The sequence below is a fragment of the Eptatretus burgeri genome, chromosome 7 (assembly GCF_056783735.1).
Source record: "Eptatretus burgeri isolate ZD-2024b chromosome 7, Ebu_testis_v1, whole genome shotgun sequence".
NCBI classification, from domain to species: Eukaryota; Metazoa; Chordata; class Myxini; order Myxiniformes; family Myxinidae; genus Eptatretus; species Eptatretus burgeri.
The window spans coordinates 2,307,449-2,329,948 of NC_140967.1; the positions used below are offsets into that span (position 1 = coordinate 2,307,449).

Genomic DNA, 22,500 nt, shown 5'->3' on the forward strand with positions numbered 1-22,500 from the left:
AAAGCCAAGTTCAAGGATGAAATACTATTTTGTCGCCCGCTTAAAACCACAACGAAAGCAAAGGACATTTTCGAAGAGGTGTCTTCCGTCTTTGATCAAGTTGGGCTGTCATGGGTTGATCTGAAAGGCTGTACTACAGATGGTGCTCCAGCTATGTTGGGGTGCAGATCAGGTTTCCAAACACTTGTGAAGGCATTTGCTCCTGAAGTGCGCGGCCTACACTGTACGATCCACCGCCACGCACTCACAGCCAAGGCGCTCCCCAAGCCATTGACTGACGTTCTCTCAACCATGATCAAAATTGTGAACCATGTGAAATCCCAGGCTCTCAATTCGTGACTTTTCAAGAAACTTTGCGAGGATTTCGACTCCGACCATAAAGTTCTCTTATTCCACACTGAGGTGAGATGGTTATCCCGTGGAAATATGGTGGAGCGCGTGTTTGAACTGCGAGCTGAGCTTCGTGAATTCTTCGAAAACGATGGAAAACCAAAGACTCGATTTCGTCACTGCTTTGAACGACCCCGACTGGGCATTGCACCTGGCTTATTTGGTCGACATTTTTTCTCAGTTAAACGCCCTGAACAAGTCTCTTCAGGGGACTGGCGCGACTATCATTGACTTCATAGACAAGGTCAAGGGATTTCAGGAAAAACTCCGTCTGTGGAAGACGAATGTCGAAGCGGGAGTGGTGGTCATGTTTTCTTGCACGGCCGATATTCTTCAGAAGCGTGAAAAGAATCCCCCAAGGGAGTTCCTACAACTGGGAAAAGATCACCTCGCTTATTTGGATGAGGAATTAAATTCCTATTTTCCAGATCTCAAGGAACTGGATCTGAAAATGATTCGCAACCCATTTCGCATGAATGCATTGGATTTGCCACCTGGGACAGGACTTCAGGAAAGCTTGATTGATCTCCAGAACCACTCCACAGCCCGAGATCAGTTTGACGAGATGAATCTTGCGGACTTCTGATGTGAAATGTTGGGGTCTTACCCTAAGCTAGCTGCCCTGGCTGTTCATTCGCTCAGAGTATTCCCATCTATATGGCTGTGTGAAGCTGGGTTCTCGTCAGTCGTTATTCTAAAAACAAAACAAAGATCCCGACTGGATGTTGAACATGAAGTTCGGTGCACTTCATCCAAAACAAAGCCTGACATCGACCTGCTTGTGAGCAAGAAGCAGGCTCAACCATCCCATTGACTGGACATTTTACACAATCAAATAGGTACTTACTGTATCATTCTTTTGTTCAGATCAGATTGCTCAATGTCATAGTTGTGAATTGTTAGTATTGTTTAACTCCCCATTGTCGTATCTGTATCGCAAATAAACACTATTTTAGGTGAATTTTGGTACAGTGGTACTCGGTGGGACCACGAACATGTGAAATGGTACCCCAGTAAAAAAAAGGTTGGGAACCCCTGCCCTAGATCTTAACACCATTTCAACCCCTTAAACATTCCAGACAGATTAGACAGCTTAGATCCTTGACCATTGAGACCACTTGAACCTTCTATCAAAAATAAATGTCAGATAAATATAATATCACCAATATTCCAAATAAAGAAAAGAAATGTTTGTATTATTATTTGTGTAAATCATGCGAACACAGCAAATCTGTGACGTCTATCTCTGCAATGACTTGTGGAGAGGCAAGCGTAGCGAGCCGACCCATGCTAGTGCATCCATAAATAATTCAAGTTGGCATGTACGTTTTGTTAAATGGTAGTGTATAAAAATAAATATATCAAAAGTTGTGTGTTGGTCATCAAGATGATAAAATATATGGAAATAAATAAATAAATTCAAAGTGGAACGTAGGGAGTGCTGATAAGTAAAGTGTTTCAAAATATATAATTAAAGGTGGTATGTTGGTGGTGGAGATGGTAAAAAGTGTATAAATAAATAAAGAATCCAGATTCATAAATAAAATTCTGTATCATGACTTTTTGTTCCGATCCCAAAATCATTTGACGTGCTTCATACCCAGATATTATTGCACACCTGTGTTGAATATGAAAGAAATGTGTCCAGTCATTTTTGTGTATAGGCTCCGGATAAATGCATGGATGAAAGAACTGACAGGCCCCAAAGTATATGCTCCCAGCCGGGCTGACTCCCGGTGGGGGCAGGGGGGGGGCAAATATTCCTTGATGATTAGATCTAGTCATGATGGGTTATCGAAATCCACCTTTTCTTTGATTAAAACGTTACAAAATGTGTTCAACTTCTTCCGCAGATGGAAATGCCTACCGCTGCTCACTTTGTTCTTTTGCAACCAATTCATTGGCCCAATTGTCATCGCATGGAATGGCTACTCATGGCCGGCCAATCGCTCCACTTCGGCCACCTGTGCGCCGAACGGTCGGCTCTCCACCGGCCTGTCCTCCTGACAGTTCTCCATCTGTCTATCCTCCAGCCTGCTCTCCTTCACTGCCAGATCCGCCTGTACCACAACCAAAAGTGGAGGAGGTAGAAGAAGGTGAGTTGACGGGAAAGCTTGGTTAACTCAGACAATGACGATCAATAATAGGGGAGGACAAGAGGGAGATCTGAGATTAATCGAGAAAAAAATTGAAAGGCATGCATATACTGTAAATTGTCTCCAATCTACGAGTATCACAGATGTATTTTGAAGTTTTGGCCAATTCCGATTGTCTATAATTTTTTTATAAAACCAAAGTTTTTACGACGTTTTGGTGGAGTTACTACTCCCCAAATTTTGATGCAAAATGGGAAGGAGCAGACTTACTCTCAGGGAACCTTTCAACCACTCCACAAGGACTTTGTCAGGTTTGTTTTTTCCGATACATCATCGAGCTTTTTTTAAACATCCTCAAGGCTCATGGAAGAGTTAGAACAAGGAATGGATCAGGATGCAACATAACAAAAGGAACAGCGGAAGGAGAAGGGGGGAATTCCAATAGCAAGGCCGAGGGAGAAAATAGACAGAGACGAGCAAACAAACAAGGGGTGAGGGAGAAGGTCAGAAATCGCAATAACCTGGAAAAAAGGAGTGCTTGGGAATGGGGTCATTTGCGATAGAAGAGACCATGAGTATTAATGGAGGTGCCTTAGGTAGTGGTTAACAGCTGTCTTTGAGCCCTGGAGGGAAGAATGGGAAGAAACAGACGGGAAGTTGGTTCCATGGGTGAAAGAAAAGAGGAAAAAATGAGTGGTGGTGAGCAGTGAGCCTGGATTTTGGGAGTTTCGTAAGAAGAGGGTTACGGGCAGACCGTGTTTTTTTTTTTTGTTTTTTTTTTTTTGTATACCTTGTCGAGGCTCGTATGAGAGCGAACACACAACTCACAGCAAGGGGGCGTGAGACAAGAGGGGCAGGAGTGGAAGTGTGCCCCACAGAAACCTGGGGGGCAGAGTAAAGAGAGTGGCACAGGGTGCAAGACCAATGAAGAAGCGATAGAATAAAGAGGCCACCAACCTGTCTGCGATGTGAGAGTAACAGGCTCAGACAGTAGACTCAGTTTCATCAAGGAAAATCCCAATCATTTTGAGGGACTTGCTTTCCACAACATCAAGAAGGACAAGCTGTGAGGCAGGAGCGCCAGCCCAAAGGGGAGAACAGTACTCCATCAAGCTGCAAATTAAGTCCTTGTAGGTTGTCAAAGGTTCAGATTGGCTAAGGTAGGACCTTGCACGAAGAAGGATGCCCAGTCGGTAGCTGGTTTTAGAGGCCATATTTGCAAATATGGTCTGCCCAATAAAGATCATGGCTGATGATGAGGTGCAAAAGTGTGAGTGACTTAATAGGTCATGGGCCAAAATCTGCAGGAAGCTCCAAATTTTGTTTTGTGACAAATTTTTGTAGGCAACATGAATATTATGTTTATTACATCATTCGAATACACTGAATTAAAAAATGCAAATTTCCCACTGATAAGATCTCACATTAATTTGTTATGACATCATCAAATTCACAAACGACAGCTACAATCAGTAACCACATTTGGAGTCGTTGGTGGTAACTTTGTGGACCCATCCATGCTGCACAACATAAAATATGGTGTGCTTATGAATTACAATTGTCTGTCTAATTAACATCTTGCAAATTCAAGGTTCTTGAGAAAGTGACGAAACAAAAACTTTAGCTTATACATACTGTCAGCATCAAGACTGATGACGTGAGCTCACATAGAAGGTCAAACTGCCATTCACAATCGATCCTCGTCACTTGATTCATCTCTAGAATCATCAGTATCAATGTTCAACTGCTGCTGACTTTTGGAACAGTCGTTGCACCCACATAGGTCTGTGCAGGGGAGACCTGCTTTAACGCACAAACAGTTCACACACTGACACTTAGTCTTCGAGCTGCATTCTGCAGGATACTTGGTGAGGGGCAGAGTTTGGGTTATCCAATGTTTAATTAGGATTACATTGTGCAGTTTCTATCCATAGTCAACCTGGCTCGGGGCACCAATACAGGTGTCCAGACATCTAAGATAAACTGCACACTGGTAAGCTGCTCTCAAGTTATGTTGAGTCAAGGAATCTTTGTTGTGGGGGGGAGGGGGTACCTTATCGACTCCACATTTCAATGTGAATACATTGTACCTGGTGACATTGGTGTGAGTGCATTACACCTGGTTATACACAGCCCAGACAAACTGTTCAAAGCCAGAACAAATATAATCCAACAGACACTACTCATTACCAAGGTGTCTGAAAATCTGGCCAGCTAAAGGTGACTCAAAAATAAATCGAAAGGCCTTCACTTTTCCCTTCCCCTTGAACACACCGACAATGACACATCTCCCGAAGACGTGTAACCTTCGGATGGCTTCACTCGTTTGATGGCCTTATCAGTTCAAAATCGCACTTGTGTTGACGATTCTCTAGGTCGATCCTGCCCCATCATGAGGTACAGTATGGTGTACTCAGGATTTCATGCCAAGGCCAAGACATCCGTGTCCATGCTTCTGATCATGATGTCAGAGTAATGTGATGAGGCATGCTTTGCATGCAGCAAGAGTCTGGTGTCAGCCTTCTTGTGGTCACAACGTTATTGGCACTTCCATCACAACTGCAGCATTTTCATCAAGCTGGAGCGAGTGTCATGTTTCTCAATGACAGATCATGATGCAACAATTCCATTCCAGAGCTGCTCTTCAACTCCACCATGTGAATAAGAACTTGATGATGTTCTCCCTATTCTTGCCTGTAGTATATGCTCTGAGGGGGTTTTCGTGTACATCTCTCTCGTACAGCAAAACTTGGTATTTTCCTGTTCTATATATCGAAACCCTCAGAAAAAGTTTGGGTAACACTTCCAGATCAAGTGCATTTTCCCTGTTCAGCCCAATATGTGATTATGCCTTGACACCAATGGACCAAAATGGAAAAAGTCAGGTTTCATGGAATAACTCACAAGTAGACAGCGTTCGATTCAAATGCTACATTTATTTATCATGTTTGAACATAGCTAACATAAGTTTTGCATGGTTCTATACAATAAACCTAGTTGTTATGCAAAAAATGCCATATTTAGCATATTTTTTCTCCAAAAATCACTTTCAGTTTGAAAGTTGCTCAAACTTCGATCACCTCTCATACACCCAATTTTGTAGAGAGTAACCATAATTGGCCAAAAGTTTCCTTATTAAGTCAATTGATCACTTCATGATTCCTATTCATGCTTTTGGGCAGTATATAGTGACAGTAGGGTCAAATGTAAACAGAAGTCACTCCAACCCCCAAAAAGCCGCTTTAACCAAATTTGGTCAAAGGGTTCTAACCTAAAAAATAAGTGTGATAGGAAGTTGATTTTGGTGTCTATGCATAGGTTTTTGATACCAAATAATTCATTGGCACCATTGTAAGCCTCATTGGAGTGGACCTAATTTGCCTAATTTCAAAATGGCTGCCAAACAGTTCTGGCGAAGACTGTATCGGGACATGCTAAATTTCACTAAAAGTTCAGCTTTATCCTTGTATCTGAATCTCAGTAAGCAGCACGATGAATATTGCCTTTCTAAATTTAATCTAGGGCTAAGCGCATGTGAGTGGTCACCACTCTGTTTCAAAAATGTCAAAAAATGAAGTTTGTTCCATTGCCTTCTCACTACATTTTCCTGAAAGTGTAAGTCTAACTGAGTTCAGAACAAAAAACCGTATAGCTTAATTCAAAGTATCATACCGAAATATGATACTTTGAAGAAGGGGTACCTATTCTGATGGTTTTGTGAGTTTTCAATGAAATTACCTAATGTTTCTTTTTTTTTCTTTTTTGGCAAAATAAATGAAGGTCATAGTATGTAACTTATTCTCGCAACTAATCAATTAATCAAAATACCAATTTCTGGGATTATTAAGAAATAATACAAACCTATTTTTTATTACTGCTCCATTCAGTGACTGTCAGATGCTGAAAAGCACTAAAAGAGAGATTTATCGAACAAATTCTTGGACGTAAATTTTCAATTCAATTAATTCTGGGAGTAACAAAAAGCTCTCTAAATTTTCCAAAACTGTTTTAACTGCCTTCTAAATTAATAAAATATTTTTTAATACCTGGAAATTTTTTTTTTTAATTTTTAAGAAAATTAATTTTTTAATCAAATTCAAAAAAGTGTGACGTGCAGTCAGACAAAAATGCAAAATTACTCTAAACCAAAGCCATGCATGTTTTCAATATTTTTTATACTATTATATCTATATCACTGTGCCCCATTTGTAAATAAATTTTAGTGAAAATAATCTGATGCACAGAAGAATAAAAGCATTTTTTTTAAAAAAAACGTGCTGTGCAGTCGGACATTTGGGTTGGAAAGTTCGGTCAAGCCGCTGTAATTAAGTATCCATCTGGATCATCTCAATTTTTTTACATTGATTCTTAATTATTGGTTATAAGTTGAATAATTTAAGACACGTAAATATGAGTTATTGATAAACTAGTCATTTTGTTCGGGGATTTCATAGTCCCAGGCTCTAAACGGGCAATAAAACAAGAAAAAATAAAAATATGCCAGAATGTGCATATATCATGCAAATCCACCACTGACCGACAAATGCTGATTTTCTCAGACGGTGGGTGACAACCTTTTGATTAGATGAGAAATTTCATATGGAACGTTTTATATGTTGTATTTTTTCATGGTCTAATATATGTCATATTTTAAGGTGAAACAAGAAAAAAGGCCAATACTGGGCATGTATATTCAATAAAAATCCTGTATATTCAGTAATATACATCATAGACCCATGAACCTATATATTTTAAGGTCCTATGGAACACTGTCTGTGCAATGAACCAAATTTCATGACCAGTAGTAGTCTTTGTGACTTTCAAAAATGCCACTCAAGTCAGGGTATGCCCTAAAATAGGGGTGTTAACCACTTACATGTGCTTAGCCCTTGTCAAATATGGCATACACACAGATTAAGCTGTGACGAATAATACGTGACCTGCACAGAAAGCCAACAGACTCGGTCATGGCTGAGGAAAGGCTTGCTGCAATTACCAACTTTCATCACAGAGTTCGATATTCTTTATCAAGCCATGGGAGTTTTGGCAAGTGCTGGGGGATGCCTTCTTGCATTGATAGAAATTGACACATGTGGCATTAGCAGTCCTACAAGGGCAAGTTGAGGCACACTTAGTGTATGAACAGACAACCGTCCAATGGGATTCAAGGGTTTTCCATGATGTCTCAGGCATCAATTGTTCTTTGTCGTGTTCATCGCCACAATCCTCTGGCTTCAGTGACATCGCATTTTTTGGATCATGATGAATCTCCAAAGCATGCATGATGGTGTACGCATTGTAAAAACTATGCTTGATATGTGGCAGGAGTCCCTGGCTGGTTGGAGGTAGGTTTTGATGAGAACTCCCTTTCGTGTGCTGGAAGACCTCGGCCCACAAATCAGAAAAGTTCTTGGAATCACGACTCGATTTTAGCACTTCGACCAAGTAACATTCTGCATTCCTGATAATGGATGGGGAAAGGATTGGCATTGTCCCAAATTGCTGCAGCATTTTCTCTGGTTCAGCTTTCAAAGCGGCCTTCTTCATCCCAACTTTGCTGGTGATATCACATCCTGTAAGGCTGTGTGCAGCAGGTAGGACTGCACAGAGGTGACATCCAATACACTCGAACAAGGTATGAAGGGCACATACCATGTGCTATCTCCAACTCCAGCTCGTACCCACAGCTCCTCTCGGTTATACTGGAGAAAGACTGGTATGTGGTGAAGTAGGGCAACAATTACGTCAGTATCATTGGAGGTGACAACACACACTTTGTATCCTTCCTTGATTGAGTCCAGAACATGAAGGAGTATGTGAAGATCAGCTTCTTCAGATGTGGATTGATGGTGTGCGAGAGCTTTCTGGCCGCCTTTGTGAATTTTAATACATTGCCAATCCTCTTCCTCTCTCGTCACCTGTCTGAGTACAGTAGGATACTGATCAGTGTGAGGAATATTTGAACGAAGATGGTTGCAGATCAGTTTTCAAGGAGAAGTTTGTTATTGTTTGAAGGCCAGAAAGTTTTCATATCTTTTGCAGTGGTGTTGATGAATCAACTGCACTGTATTCAATGGATACAGTCTCAGTACGCTTCTTCCTTTCGCTGTCCTTCACAGAAGAGTCATCAGAATACATATCAAACACATAATCGCATTGCCCAAACTGACGATACATGTCCGTATACGACATGAAATCAGACAGAAGGTCATTGAACATGGGTCTGGTAACATTAATCTTTCGAATGGTAGCCATGATGTCCACTACAAATGAAGCATTGCTTTGATGACGATAGCTGTAGTCTTTCGATTTGAGGTGGGTCTCTAACTCTTTGATCAACAGGCTCTTTCCTGGTTTCGTCATCATCCCTTCATCATCAAACAACACGGGGGAGGGTACAGCATCATATTTTAATAGGTCCTCACTTGTGAGTCCACGCTCCGGAGCAATTTCAATGTTTCTCTGAAATATTCCTCTCCTTCACTGTCTTCTTGATTGTCTTCTCTGGCTTTTTTCGGATGGTTTTCAAGTTTGCATGGTGAATGGTGTCACTGATTCGTGGAGTTTTCTCGAGAAACCTCTCTTTCCTGAATGTCAGGTACTTCTCTTTTCCTTTTGTGAAGGCATTAAGCATGTCATTTCTGATGTCTTTGGACATGACTTCTTTTGTCACAAAGTTTTGCGGTGTTGGGGAAGCGTCTCGAGACAAAGGAGACCCTTCTCAATGAATCTCATCATTTCCTGAATATGTGACTTTGCGGTCCGTTGTGGCTTTGGATGATTCATGGTGGCTGTAAGTCTCATGCGTCCTCTCCATCACATCTGCGTATTGGCGATGTAGGTTCTTCACTGTCATCATTTCATAGTTAATTAAGTCCCACTGAGCCACATACTGCTTTTGCTTGGCATGCCCAATGACTCCATCACTGCACTTGGACGAAAGGTTTATGCTCTGCTCTAATTTCTGGTCTCCTCCGACTGCCGTGAATCGGCCAGGTTTGTCTTTGATCGAAAAATTGCCTCTTGCAAAGTTCTCATACACTGATGGTGCTGTCTCAGGCAGGCATCTTCTAGGCATGTCTTCAAGGTAGAGAGAACACCATCGCATGTAATTGGTGGAATCAAATGCTGCAAACAAGTTCAAAGTATGTTGGACAGCATCCAGGTGGAGTTCTCACATCCCCTCACGATCAGCTCTCAAAAGGTTATGAACAATGGCTATCATATCAAGTAACTGAGCCCAGAACTTGAAATTTTCATTGACATCAGACCGTGTTTTGATGAAGCTGTTCAGATCTTCTACAAGCGTTTTTGATGCATCAGCAAACTGTACCATGCACCTCTGACTATCGGTGATGCTATTCTTCTCGACAGCAGACGAGGTTCATCAGGATGGCAAGCTCAGATGCATATGGCTCGACACCTTTCTCAGTGAAGAATTCTTTCTGCATGAGAATAGCAAGCTCCTCAAACAATTACGGAACAGATCCAAAACAACATGTCTGCTTCCTGAATAGAAATGCACATGGCTTCAAGATGTTGTCGTTTCATTATCTCAATTCAGATGGCAGCACCTTCTTGAATATGTGTTATAGAGAAATAACTGACTGGTATTAATGATGCTTGGCCATGCAAACAACCATTGTCATCTTCAGCTGTCTCTGTTGCACCACCATCTTAGATTTATACAAATTAATCAATTCAAAGAAGTACAATGATAACATTTATTGCTACTATCCTTCATAATTGTGAAACCAAAGATCCAGATACAAATGCATAATCGGACTTCTTATAACACTTACCATGTCTTTATTGTCCGATGTCAATGAGAGCTTGTTTGGTGGCCATTTTGAAATTATGCAAATTAGGTCCACTCCAAAGAGTCTAATAATGGTGCCAATTAATTCTTTGGTATCAAAAACCTATGCATAGACACCAAAATCAACTTCCTATCACACTTATTTTTGAAGTTGGAACCCTTTGACCAAATTTGGTTAGAGCGGCTTTTTGGGAGTAGGGGTGACTTCTGTTTACATTTGACCCTACTGTCACTATATACTGCCCGAAAGCATGAATATGAATAATGGGGTGATCAATAAACTTAATACGGAAACTTTTGACCAATTATGGTTACTCTCTCTACAAAATTGGGTGTATGACAGGTGATCGAAGTTTGAGCAACTTTCAAACTGAAAATGATTTTTGGAGAAAAAAATGCTAAATAAGGCATTTATTGCATAACAACTAAGTTTATTATATAGAACCATGCAAAACTTATGTTAGCGATGTTCAAACATGATAAATAAATGTAACATTTGAATGTAATGCTGTCCACTTGTGAGTTATTCCATGAAACCTGACTTTTGCCATTTTGGTCCATTGGTGTCAAGGCATAATCACATATTGGGCTGTACAGGGAAAATGCACTTGATCTGGAAGTGTTACCCAAACTTTTTCTGAGGGTCTCAATAAATAGAACAGGAAAATACCAAGTTTTGCTGTACAAGAGATATGTACACGACCTACGCCCCAGAGCCAGGACTACTCCTGAGAGACACTTCTTGAACTGTTTGGGAGTCTTTTAATCAGGCCCGGTAATTTTTTACCAGCTAAATTCTAGAAGATGCACATCGACGATGTTCAAAGTTCTTAATGTTGATAGTAGGGTAACTCTCAATGACAAAGTCAACATGACTTTCCACACATTTCAGGATGACAATCTCTGACTTGAGCTTTGTTACCAAGGTTTTCTTCTTGCTGGCAGCAAATGTTTTCAATTCCTTGGTTTTGGTGAATATATATATATATATTGTTGCGGATTCGCGCCCGCCGGCGTGCTGACGGCCACGTAACTCGAATCGCGGCACGTCGCCCACCGGACGGACAATCCAGTCGTGACCCTCTCGGACTAACGCCGGGAACCAGTCACGGGTGGACCTTTCGGTCTCACCGCGATCGAGCCAATCAGCCCCCGCGTGGGATAGGGTTGCTCGCCAAATTCGACCTACCTAAGTACCCACGCGGAGGGTAGACCGGGCGATCGCACCTCGCCGCAGGTCGACTTCGGACACGGGCCACTTAAGCGACCCGTTCCGTACTATCAGAATAACCGAGCGGTGTTATCGTCGACCTCGACGGTTCGATTAATTATCGGGCGTATTCAGCCCACTACCAACCCTTTACGTGAAGCAAGATGAGGATTCAATGGGAGAAATGACGAAGCGAAGCGGGAAACAGTTCAACACAAAAGCACATTTATTCGCGGCACACGGGAAGCACACATATACAATTCCACCAAATGCACACTGAAAAGACACAATGCAATTTACACAAAAAGCAAATGTAAAAGCGAAACACAATGCAGAGCTAATACCGACTACCGAGCACACGGCAACACTTATACAATTCTACTTCACAGACGGCGCCGACAACACATACCCAAAACCAAGGAAAAGAAATACCCTCAAGGATGAGGCGGGCCTGAGGCCGAGACCGGGTCGCGCCTACCCGTCTGGTGATGAGACGCGGAGCGGCGATGGCGCCCCAACTCCGCGGACCTCGCGGACAGTGTCTGGCAGGGGGTGGGAAAGGGGCCCCCTTGGTCGCACTATCTCAGCGCGGGGGGAAACAGGAGGGGGTTGCTGATGCTCGGGGTATAGAGGATCTTTATTATATGCGACGAGCGTCTCCACCTCGGCCAGGTCGCGCTGTCGGCCTCCCTCGGGTGCAGCTTCCTGCACGACGCGAGCACCCCCTCGTCTGGTGTCGCCGCCTTTCCACAGCTCGTCCCCTCCGTTCCGACTCCAACGCACACGACGAGCAGCTCCACCGCCCGCGAAGTCTTGACCCTCTGCTTCCGACTCTCCTACTCTCCGCCTCTGGACTCTCCGACTCTCCACCCTCCGACTCTTCTTTGGACTCTCCTCTCTGGACTCTTCTTTGGACTCTCCTCTTTTGACTGACGAACACGGTCCTTTTATCCCCCCGTAGCTTCGCCTTTGACCCCCTCCCTTTGACCTTTCACCTCGCTCCCCATTGGCCCGAGAAAAAGTGGGCGTGAAGGCTTTTTGATCCACAAATTTGCATATATCGATCGTCCTGGAGGCGGGGCCAAATCGCCCCTCGCTCACCGATTGGACGGCAAAAAGTGGGCGTGTGTCGTTTTTGATCCGTTTTTGAAGCACAAAATCCGTGATTTTGTACACGCTGTTCGACGCGCGCCCTGCACGAGTCCAACACCGGTACCCACAGCGGGGCAAGAACGGTGGCGATGCTACGGTTGCGAGGTGTGACGTGAAGGTCGTGGCGGTTGTGGTGAAGCGGTGGTGTGGTTGGTGGTTGATGTTGTGGTTGTGGTGGTAATCATGGCGGTTGGTCCAAAATAAAGATAGCAAAAGAAAAACGGCTATCCTGAAGAGTCGCAGCTCGCATAAATGACATGTATTCCCACTAGACAACGGGTTTGGACCTAACTACACATGTACTTACCGAGATACCTCACCTAAGGGACCTGAATGGTGGTTTGCGAATTTGGTAACCACAACAATATATATATATATATCTATATATATATATATATATCTATCTATATATATCTATATATATATATATATATATATATATATATATATATATATGTTGTTGTGGGCCGGGGGTCGGGTGAGAAGACCACTATGGGGAGGAAGCTATCTCAGCTCCCACCAGACTCCCCGCAATTGTAGGCCATCGCACACGAATAATTCTGTGACGCGGTGGGTCGCTTAACCGACCGTGGTTGCCAATAACTCAACCACGTGACTTAGGGTCCTCCGTCTAGTTCATCCGGATACCTAAAAATAACCACGTGATTTAATTACCAGGGAACATGCCCTCGGTTACCTTGTCCGAACTGGATGGATCACTCCACCAGACCGGATCACTTTACCGGATCGGATGCAGCCGAGCGACACTGCCAAGTACGTACCACCTAAAAGGAACGGATTATTGGGAATGAAGTCCAGGCTAAAGGCCCTGTCACATCTTGACGTTTTAGCCAGCGTATGCTGACGTATGAAAAAATTTGTCTAAAACGCTGGCGTACGTCAAATACGTTATGGCTAAGTTTGGTATACGTTAAGAGCACGCTGAAGCACGCTGGCATACGATGTAGTACGCCGAGCTCGTCGACAAATTTTAAGCATGCTCAAAATTTTTCGACTTATGCCAGCGTATGACTTGCACCTTCCGCATACGCTGGCCATAAGTTGTAGGCATGTTATGCGATCGTTGACACACATCGACACACGTTACTTGTAAGTTACTCAGAAGTCGAAACACGTCGAGGTAATGTTTCGCGTACCCGAAACTTATTTCTAACCTATGAGTAACGTGCTTTGAACCTATGTGTAATGTATCTCCAACGCATATTGACGTATGTAGACGTATTTGATTGACGTCTTCCGGACGACCACATAACTTACTGAATGTGTTTCTAACTAACAGCTACCGTATAATGGCGTAATGGCAGCGTTTAGGGGAATTGGTATATAAAAATGGGCTTCACAGGAGGAACCCATCAGTGTTTCAGACTCCATGGTGAGTAGATGTCCATGTCAGTAGTATCAGTAGTAGTCATAGTATGTGAGCGTGTCAGCAGTAGTAGTAGTATCAGTAGTAGTAGTAAGTGAGCGTATCAGCAGTAGTAGTAGTAGTATCAGTAGTAGTAGTAAGTGAGCGTATCAGCAGTAGTAGTAGTAGTGGTAGGTCCATGTCAGTGGTAGTAGGTGAGTGTGATGGGGAGGGTGTGGGTGATGATCGATGCTCCTTGTATCCGCGTCCACGGCCACGGCCAGGAGACTTCTTGGCAGCATTCTTCGAAGTTTTCTTCGGCATGACGATGATGTTGACACTTCGATGTCAAGCTTGGTTATTATTAAAATCGTCGAGCGGCAGCGTCCATTCAAGTAGTCGAGCGGCAGCGATTTAGATCGTTGAGCGGCAGCCTATTAATAGGCTCCGCCACATGATCGTCGGCGATACGCTGCCACGCGCTATGCATACGTTAGACCAGCGTTTCTCAACCTTTTTACCCTTGTGGAACCATTGAAATAGTTTTCATGTCTCAGGGAACCCCTGCATAAAAATTATTATATGCCATTATCAATATGTAGCTCTTTTATATTTTTGTCGTAGTTCACGTGGTAAATATAATATTTTTTTTCAGATACCTGGCTTAAGGAAAAAATGACCCCCTTTTTGTCAAATTTATTGGCAATGAAAAAAAAATATATTGCTCGTTTATGAGACCTCACACCAGACGAAGCTGTTCAGATCTGATGTGTGTGTGTACATATATATTGTTACGTTTGAGGGGGGGCTATGCATTCAAAGGGTAATTAGGATGTTTAATTGGGTATGCCATGCTGTTCGAGTTTACCAGGATCTCGATGTAATAAGTAGCAATTCAGTGGTGATAAGTTGTCTAGTAAATGTTCATTTCTTCAAGGGGGGAAATGATAATTGTCACGTAATTAGATAGGGACACGGGATAGGGTAAGTGTGTCTGCGTAAACCCCTTTTGGTATTCTCTGGAGACTGGCCTTGACGTCACAGGACAGTGCAGCGGATGGCTCCGCCCCGTGATCACGATTGGCAGAAGGCGACGGCGGTGGGCCAATAAACGGCTCGATTGGAAGTGACGAGGACAGGAGGATAAAAAGGTTCTGTTCGGGGTCGAAAAGGAAGAGGAAGAAGATCACAACCAAAAAGATCGTGTTTTTTTGGTGTAGAGGCTGCTGCGCGGAGAGCGTCCTTGTTGTTGTGCTGATTCGATCGTGTTCTTGATCGTGTCTTGGAGCCTTTCTGAGCCTCGTGCCTCACCTTGGTTGGCTCTGGGGTTCTGCTGACTCGGAGTACGGGGTCGAACGGCGGGCGGACCTGCCTCCCTCTCCTGCTCGCAACTTGGCGCCAGAACTGGTTCCCTGGCGGCTGTGAGCGGACTTAGGCCAAGACCAGGAGGTCGACAGCACCACGGTTTCTCCTGCCCCCCCACCCCCAATGACGAGAGCAAGGCCAGCTCGTCCGACGCCGATGCAGGGACAGTTGCGTCCACACCACGATCCAGCCTGACCACCAGAAATAGCTACGGTGTGTGTGTGTGTGTGTGTGTGTGTGTGTGTGTGTGTGTGTGTGTGTGTGTGTGTGTGTGTGTGTGTGTGTGTGTGTGTGTGTGTGTGTGTGTGTGTGTGTGTGCGTGCGTGTGCGCGTGCGCGTGCGTGCGCGTGCGTGCCCTCGCGCGCGCTTGGCGCCTTAGAGGGATTGAGATCTGTATATTCATTGGAATTGTCTGTGTTTTTCCCCACGCCCGATACCACACCATCCCGTCAAATCGCCCCGGATCCATCTTCTTGCCGAGTCTTGTTGTTTCTGGTAATAATAAAAACAAATAAACATCATCAACTCAGTGAAAAGTGACTCGTGCCACCTTCCTCGTCCCGTTTGCGGTAGAGCGATTAGAACCGCTATGTTTAGGTTATAAATAAATAAACCGCCTCCATCGTTTCGGCTCATTCTACGTTGGCGGGACTGTTCAAGTCCCGTGGACGTCACAATATATATATATATATATATATATATATATATATATATATATATATATATATATGTATGTATATGTATATATATATATATATATATATGTATTTCTATGTATATATATATATAATATGCCCGGCTCTGTACGAGGTTTTAATTCACAAAAAAAAACAAACTTTTTTTAAATCAAAAAAATAACACACCTCATGTAACTTGATCAACAAAACTTAAACAAATAAAGCTGAAGCAATAAAGGTAAACAGAAGAACTAACCTTGAGAGAGAGAGAGACTTTGCGCTAGGAACCAGAGAGAAGATAGATGGACACCGTGCATGCGTCCCATACTTGAGTCAGTCACTCAATGATACACGGATCCGCCGCGTACAGGACGTCCACTAATCAGTGAGGGCGGTTTCACACTGGCGCCATACAGACATCTTTAAATACATTCCCTATGGTTGTTATAATTGTAAATAATATGAGGTTGAAACCTCTATTATAATAACCAAGGAGTTTCCAACAATATGCCGTACGTGTATAGTAAAATTACGAATATTAAATCAAACAAAAACTACTCAAAAATACATTAGCCTATTTATTACTGTTTCTCGCGGAACCCCGGTTGAGAAACACTGCTTTAGACTATCCTTGGGCATACGTTGTGAATGCCGACAACACGTGAAGCATTCGTTGGTATAAGTTATCGAAACGTTCTGTGTACGTTACTAATACATTATGCATACGTAAAACTCGTTATGAATATGCCCAAAACTGAAAAAAACATCAATAGTTCAGCGTAGAAATAAATTAAAAGAAAATGCTGAAGAAAACTTCGAAGAATGCTGCAAACAAGTCTTCTGGCCGTGGCCGTGGACGCAGACGCAAGGAGGATCCATCATCACCCACACCCTCCCCATCACGCTCACCTACTACTACTGACATGGACCTACTACTACTACTACTACTACTACTACTACTACTACTACTACTTTTACTACTACTACTACTGATACGTTTACCTACTACTACTACTGATACTACTGACATGGACACCTACTCACCATGGATTCTGAAACACTGACAGGGTTCCTCCTGTGAAGCCCATTTTTATATACCAATTCCCCTAAACGCTGCCAATACGCCATTATACGGTAGCATTAAGTTAGAAACACGTTCAGTAAGTTCTGTGGTCGTGCCAGCGTGCTTCAGCATGCTCTTAACGTATACAAAACTTACCCATATCGTATTCGACGTGTGCCAGCGTATTCAGCAAATTTTTCATACGCTGGCTAAACCATCAAGGTGTGACTGGGCATGACGGTGATGTTGACACTTCAATGTCTCGTGCGGCTATGATTTAAATCGTAGAGCGGCAGCCTATTAATAGCCTGCACCACGTGATCGTCGGCAATACGCTGCCGCACGCTATGCATACGTTAGACTATCATTGGTCATACGTTGTGAACGCCGACAACACGCTAAGCATTCGTTGGTATAAGTTATCTATACGCTCAAAACTGAAAAAAAAACATCAATAGTTCAGCGCACGCCAGCGTTTTACATACATTTTGATGCGTTGCCATACGCTGGCTAAAACGTCAAGGTGTGACAGGGCCCCTAGCTAGGATTTGGACCATGCTTCACCAATGAAGGAAAAGACAAAAACGAGCAGGGAACATTTCTTATAATTTATTAACAATGGGGCGAGGAAAGGTATGTGGTACAGGGAATAGGTTTATTGGGGTATGTTGTGCAGAGATAGGGAAGAAGGGTGTGGTGCGACAATAATCAAGCAACTTATAAAAGCGGACGCAGAGCAGACTGAACCCGACAATAATAATAACAATCTTCTGCAGGCTTATTTATAGACAGGCGCCAGGACACGCACACGCATACGCACACGCACACGCACACACACGCACACACACACACACACACGCACACGTACAGACACAGAAAGCCCGATGAAGAGGAATTGAAGCAAGACAGGAGGTGAGTTGAGGCTACGGTCTCTTGGTACCTTGGTATAATTGATACGTGGTACCCGAACGCCCCACTAATATGTTTGAGCAGAATGCTCCATGGCGCGGTACCCTCCTGACAACTGGCGCGTCGTCTCTTGCTTCAGGCAGCTCGCGTCGAGACTGTTGGCATGAAGGAGGGGCTTGAGTTGGGAGGTTGGAGTCAGCGTCGTGTGGGTGGAGAAGAGGAGGAGGAGGAGCCCAGCGATGACAGAAGGTGGAGTCAAACTGATGATGTGATGACAGAAGGCGGAATCGAGGTCCAGCTTGAGCGGAAGGCAAGGCAGGGCAGAGAGAGAGAGGAGGAGGAGTCCTGCGATTACAACAGAAGGTGGAGTCGAAGACCAGCTTGAGCGGGAGGCGAGACAGGGCATTCAGAGAGAGAAGGATCTGCTCGGATCTTTATAGGTCCGGCGGTGCGGGGCGTGGGGCCACCCCGAAACTGTCGTCACTCGAATCGGGCGCTTTGATTAGCCTCGACCCCCTGCGTGGCCCAGCAGCGATGGCCGGAAGCAGCAACATTCCACTTCCGGCAAGGTGACCCCACGCTGCAAAGATGTCGAGCTCCGACCTCACGACATGATACGAACCACCCACACCGAACTCCGCGCCATGAATCGCCTTGCACGAACCCCCGGGCCATACCCTGTGGACCGGCTGAGAGTGGCGTCGGTCCCGCTCGGGCGCCCCGACCAGCGCTGGCCAACGCGCCCGGTCCATGTGCGCCACGTGGCCCGAGCTGCACAACATGCCTCTGCCCGATCACAGCTTTGCTGGCCGTAGAGGCGAGAAGGTAAGATGTTATAGAAAACCCATGCACAGACAGTAAGATGTCTCCATTCATGCCCGGCTCTTTACGATAACAAAATGTCGCAAGCAGTGCACGGGTCTGCCTTTGAGAGCACGTTCCAGACAACGTCTTCCCTTCCAATCCACCATTATGCACGTGGCCAGCGCTCGCCTGATTCTGCTATCGTGTACATGGGGTGAAACCCGATCAATATAATTAGTCCAGAAATGGGTTGAAAGGAATGCGCCACGTGAGCCTTGCACACTCGCATCCCGCGCAACATGGCGTGAGGTTGCCTTTCTATTATCGGCCTCGGTACGTGTTCCATGCAGCATGGCCGTCGTGTTGAGTGTGTTTCCCGTTCATTGGGCGGAAACTACCGCTGCGTGTGCGTTTGGCAGGCTGTATTTTCTACGGAGGGGTGTGGGTGCAATGCCTGCTGGCCCTTTGCTGAGGACACATCTCACAGTGAAGGGCGCATGTGGCTCAGATTTACCTCAGGAATAATCAGAAAAGAAGAGTAGAAATGAAGTTGTAAATGAAATGCAGGAGGAATGATGTAAGCAAACCCAGTTATGAGATCCTCACAACGCACGCCCCTGTTGTCCCGCTAGACAAAACGGAAGGGACTCTCTACACGTCTATTAATGGAATAACTGTCTTGGGACTACCATCTGTTGGATGCATGCGGTTCCGAGAACCGCAACAAATATATACATATACAGTCATGCGCCACTTAACGACGGGGTTACGTTCTGAGAAACACGTCGTGAAGCGACGTCGTCGTTGTGCGAACATCTTATTTTTTTTTTTTCGTTTCGTTTTCAAACATCGTACTTACACAAACCTCGACACCAAGGCTATATGGGTGTAGCCTATTGCTCCTCGGATACAAACCTGTACAGCATGTTACTGTACTGAATATTATCGGCAATTGTAACACATCCAAGAGAGACGGAAGACACGTTAGTTTTACCTTTGTGCTCTTCATGACGGCCATCGGTGTTATTAGCAGCAGCTTACAATCTCCTCTCGCATCGATTACACTGGTCAACAATTTTTTACTTTCTGAATGTTGTCTAGATTTCTACAAGTGAATTAGGGTATTCTGGCACTGCTGAATGAGGAAATGGCATCCGTTTCTCTCCATCAGGTCAGGTTTTTGTGCTAAGTTGATTTGAAAAAATCAGATCTTGTGACAAAATCAATTACATTTTTGTGGCATTATCAGCTGATTTTTGTCAACACATATCATCCTAAACATGTTTTTACGAAAAAAAAAATGTTTTGCCAACAACATTTATTGATTACATGATAGAAACATCGATTACTGTCATCTGAATGGTGGGCATTGATAAAGGTAAGTACAAGTAAATTGCGTACGCATGTTGCGTCACCACTGTTCAAACTTCAGGGCTTGAACTTCCGTTTCTTCGAACTCCTGGAATGTTCAGCGGCAGGGAGGTCTCTCTTCAGATACTTACAGTAGTCAGCCATCATGACTGCGTCCCAGCGACCCTGATACCTGGTCTCCATCTCCTTCATGTCCTGATGGAATCTCTCCCCCTGCTCGTCACTCATTGAACCCAGGTTCTCAGGAAACCGGTTCATATGTGAAAATAGGTAGTGCATCTTGATGCTCATGTTGCAGCCCAGGTTTCTGAAAGCAGTCAGCATGTTGTTGACAAGTTCTGCGTAGTTTCTGGCCTTATTGTTGCCAAGAAAGTTCTTCACTACCAAAACAAATGTCTTCCACGCTTCCAGTTCCACTTCGTTCATTGAGTTTTTGAACTCTGGATCTCTGATGAGCTGACGGATCTGAGAACCATCAAAGATGCCAGCTTTCAACTTCTCCATGGTCAATCCTGGAAAAGCCTGGCACAAGTAAGTGAAGCAGTCACCATCTTTGTCCAGAGCCTTGGTGAACTGCTTGATTAAGCCGAGCTTGATGTGCAGCGGTGGGAAGAGTATTCTGTCTCTGTCCACCAGAGGGTCGTTGATGACGTTCCTTTCTTTGCATGGCACCAATTCCTCCCGCACAGGCCAGTCCTTCTTCGTGTAATGCTGAGCACGGTCCCTACTATCCCACATGCACAGAAAACATGGGTACTTGGTGAAGCCAGACTGTTGTCCCAACAAAAAGTTCACCATCTTCAGGTCAACACAAATAAACCACTTATGCTGATCATAACCAATTTTCTCCAGCACGTACTTCACCGCTTCATACTTCTCCTTCAGTGTAGTCGAGTGAGCGATGGGTACAGAGGCAAACTGGTTGCCGTTGTGTAGCAGAACACATTTCAGTGATCGCTTGCTGCTGTCAATGAACAGTCTCCAATCTTTGGGTTCGTACTGTGGCACTCCAAGCTTGAGCAGAAGCACATGTCATAAATTGACGCATGTAGGTATTGTACATTCTTCAGAGTTCGTTATTTCAAGAAATACAACTTTTTTGTATCACATTATTACAAAATCTGCCCCATTAACTTTAGTTTTGATCCACGAACTTTATGCTTTGCCTCACCAATTTTTGGAAGATTTTGAGGTTTTATGACTTCAAACTGATCCCTTTTCGACATAATCACCCAGAACTATCGTACCTGAATACTTCTTGTCATTAAAATAATTATTTCCAATCAAAACAATTATTTGACATGACATTTTACCCCCACCAACTTCTTCTAAAATGCTCCACACATGCGTACATGTGAACAAAAATGTAAAAAAACGACATGTGGCCATATCTCAAAAACTTGACCTGATTGAACAAAACTAATGTGAGTTTTGGATTCAGCGCATCAGATTCGTCCTAAATCAGCTTAAAAAATGCAGACAACAAATTTGTTGTTGACCAGTGTTATAGAAAGATGAATAAATAGCGTTTGGATTTTATAAATACGTAATCAATGCATCGATGTTATAATTTATAAATGAAGAAACGAGCTCCTGTCAATTGTGATATCTATTTTCGGAACAGTGCGATTGTTTTACCAACATAAAAAGCTTCACTAAAAAGAAGTTCGTGTTTTAATTTCGACTGTAACAACGATTTATTCGTGGAATTCTTCAATTCAAAGGTAATTTACTTGCTCGAAGGTAAACGTGGAAACATTGGTTCAGTTTAAAAGCCGATTTCCTTGAATCCCGATTTAGCACGACCCTGCTTTTTTCGCGATGACATTTTATGGACCTCAACGATCGCATTATAACAGGGCCACACTGTCGTTTATTATCATTATGAAGTATTATGTACTGTACAGCATACATAATTGTATGTGCTATTTTTATACTACTGGCAGCGCTACGTCGGCTACATCACTCGGCGATAGGAATTTTTCAGCTCCATTTTTTTTTTTCATTTTTTTTTTTTCAGACCTGGCAGATCCGTTGTATATGCGATCCGTCGTTGCCCGGCACGTCGTTAAGCGGCGCATGACTGTATGTATATATATATATATATATATATATATATATATATATATATATATATATATATATATATATATATATACCAGAAAGAGTTACATTGTGTGTTTGTGGATTTAGAGAAAGCTTATGATAGGGTGCCAAGAGAGGAGTTGTGGTATTGTATGAGGAAGTCGGGAGTGGTGGAGAAGTATGTGAGGATCGT

The 22,500-nt window shown here is 43.7% G+C and overlaps 1 protein-coding gene and 1 pseudogene across 3 annotated transcripts in view; one reads left to right on the forward strand and one right to left on the reverse strand.

Moving 5' to 3' along the window:
• Positions 1-22,500, forward strand: part of LOC147022551 (zinc finger protein 462-like) — a 322,942-nt gene that overhangs the window by 204,407 nt on the left and 96,035 nt on the right. For 2 of the 3 annotated variants that reach the window (XM_085887239.1, XM_085887240.1), the window contains exon 11: positions 2,244-2,486. The exons of the other annotated variant lie outside the window; for it this stretch is intronic. In XM_085887239.1, the coding sequence (XP_085743365.1) occupies positions 2,244-2,486 (243 nt within the window). The remainder of the gene's footprint in view (positions 1-2,243; positions 2,487-22,500) is intronic. 3 annotated transcript variants of the gene reach the window in all.
• Positions 8,319-9,937, reverse strand: LOC147022553 (uncharacterized; annotated as a pseudogene).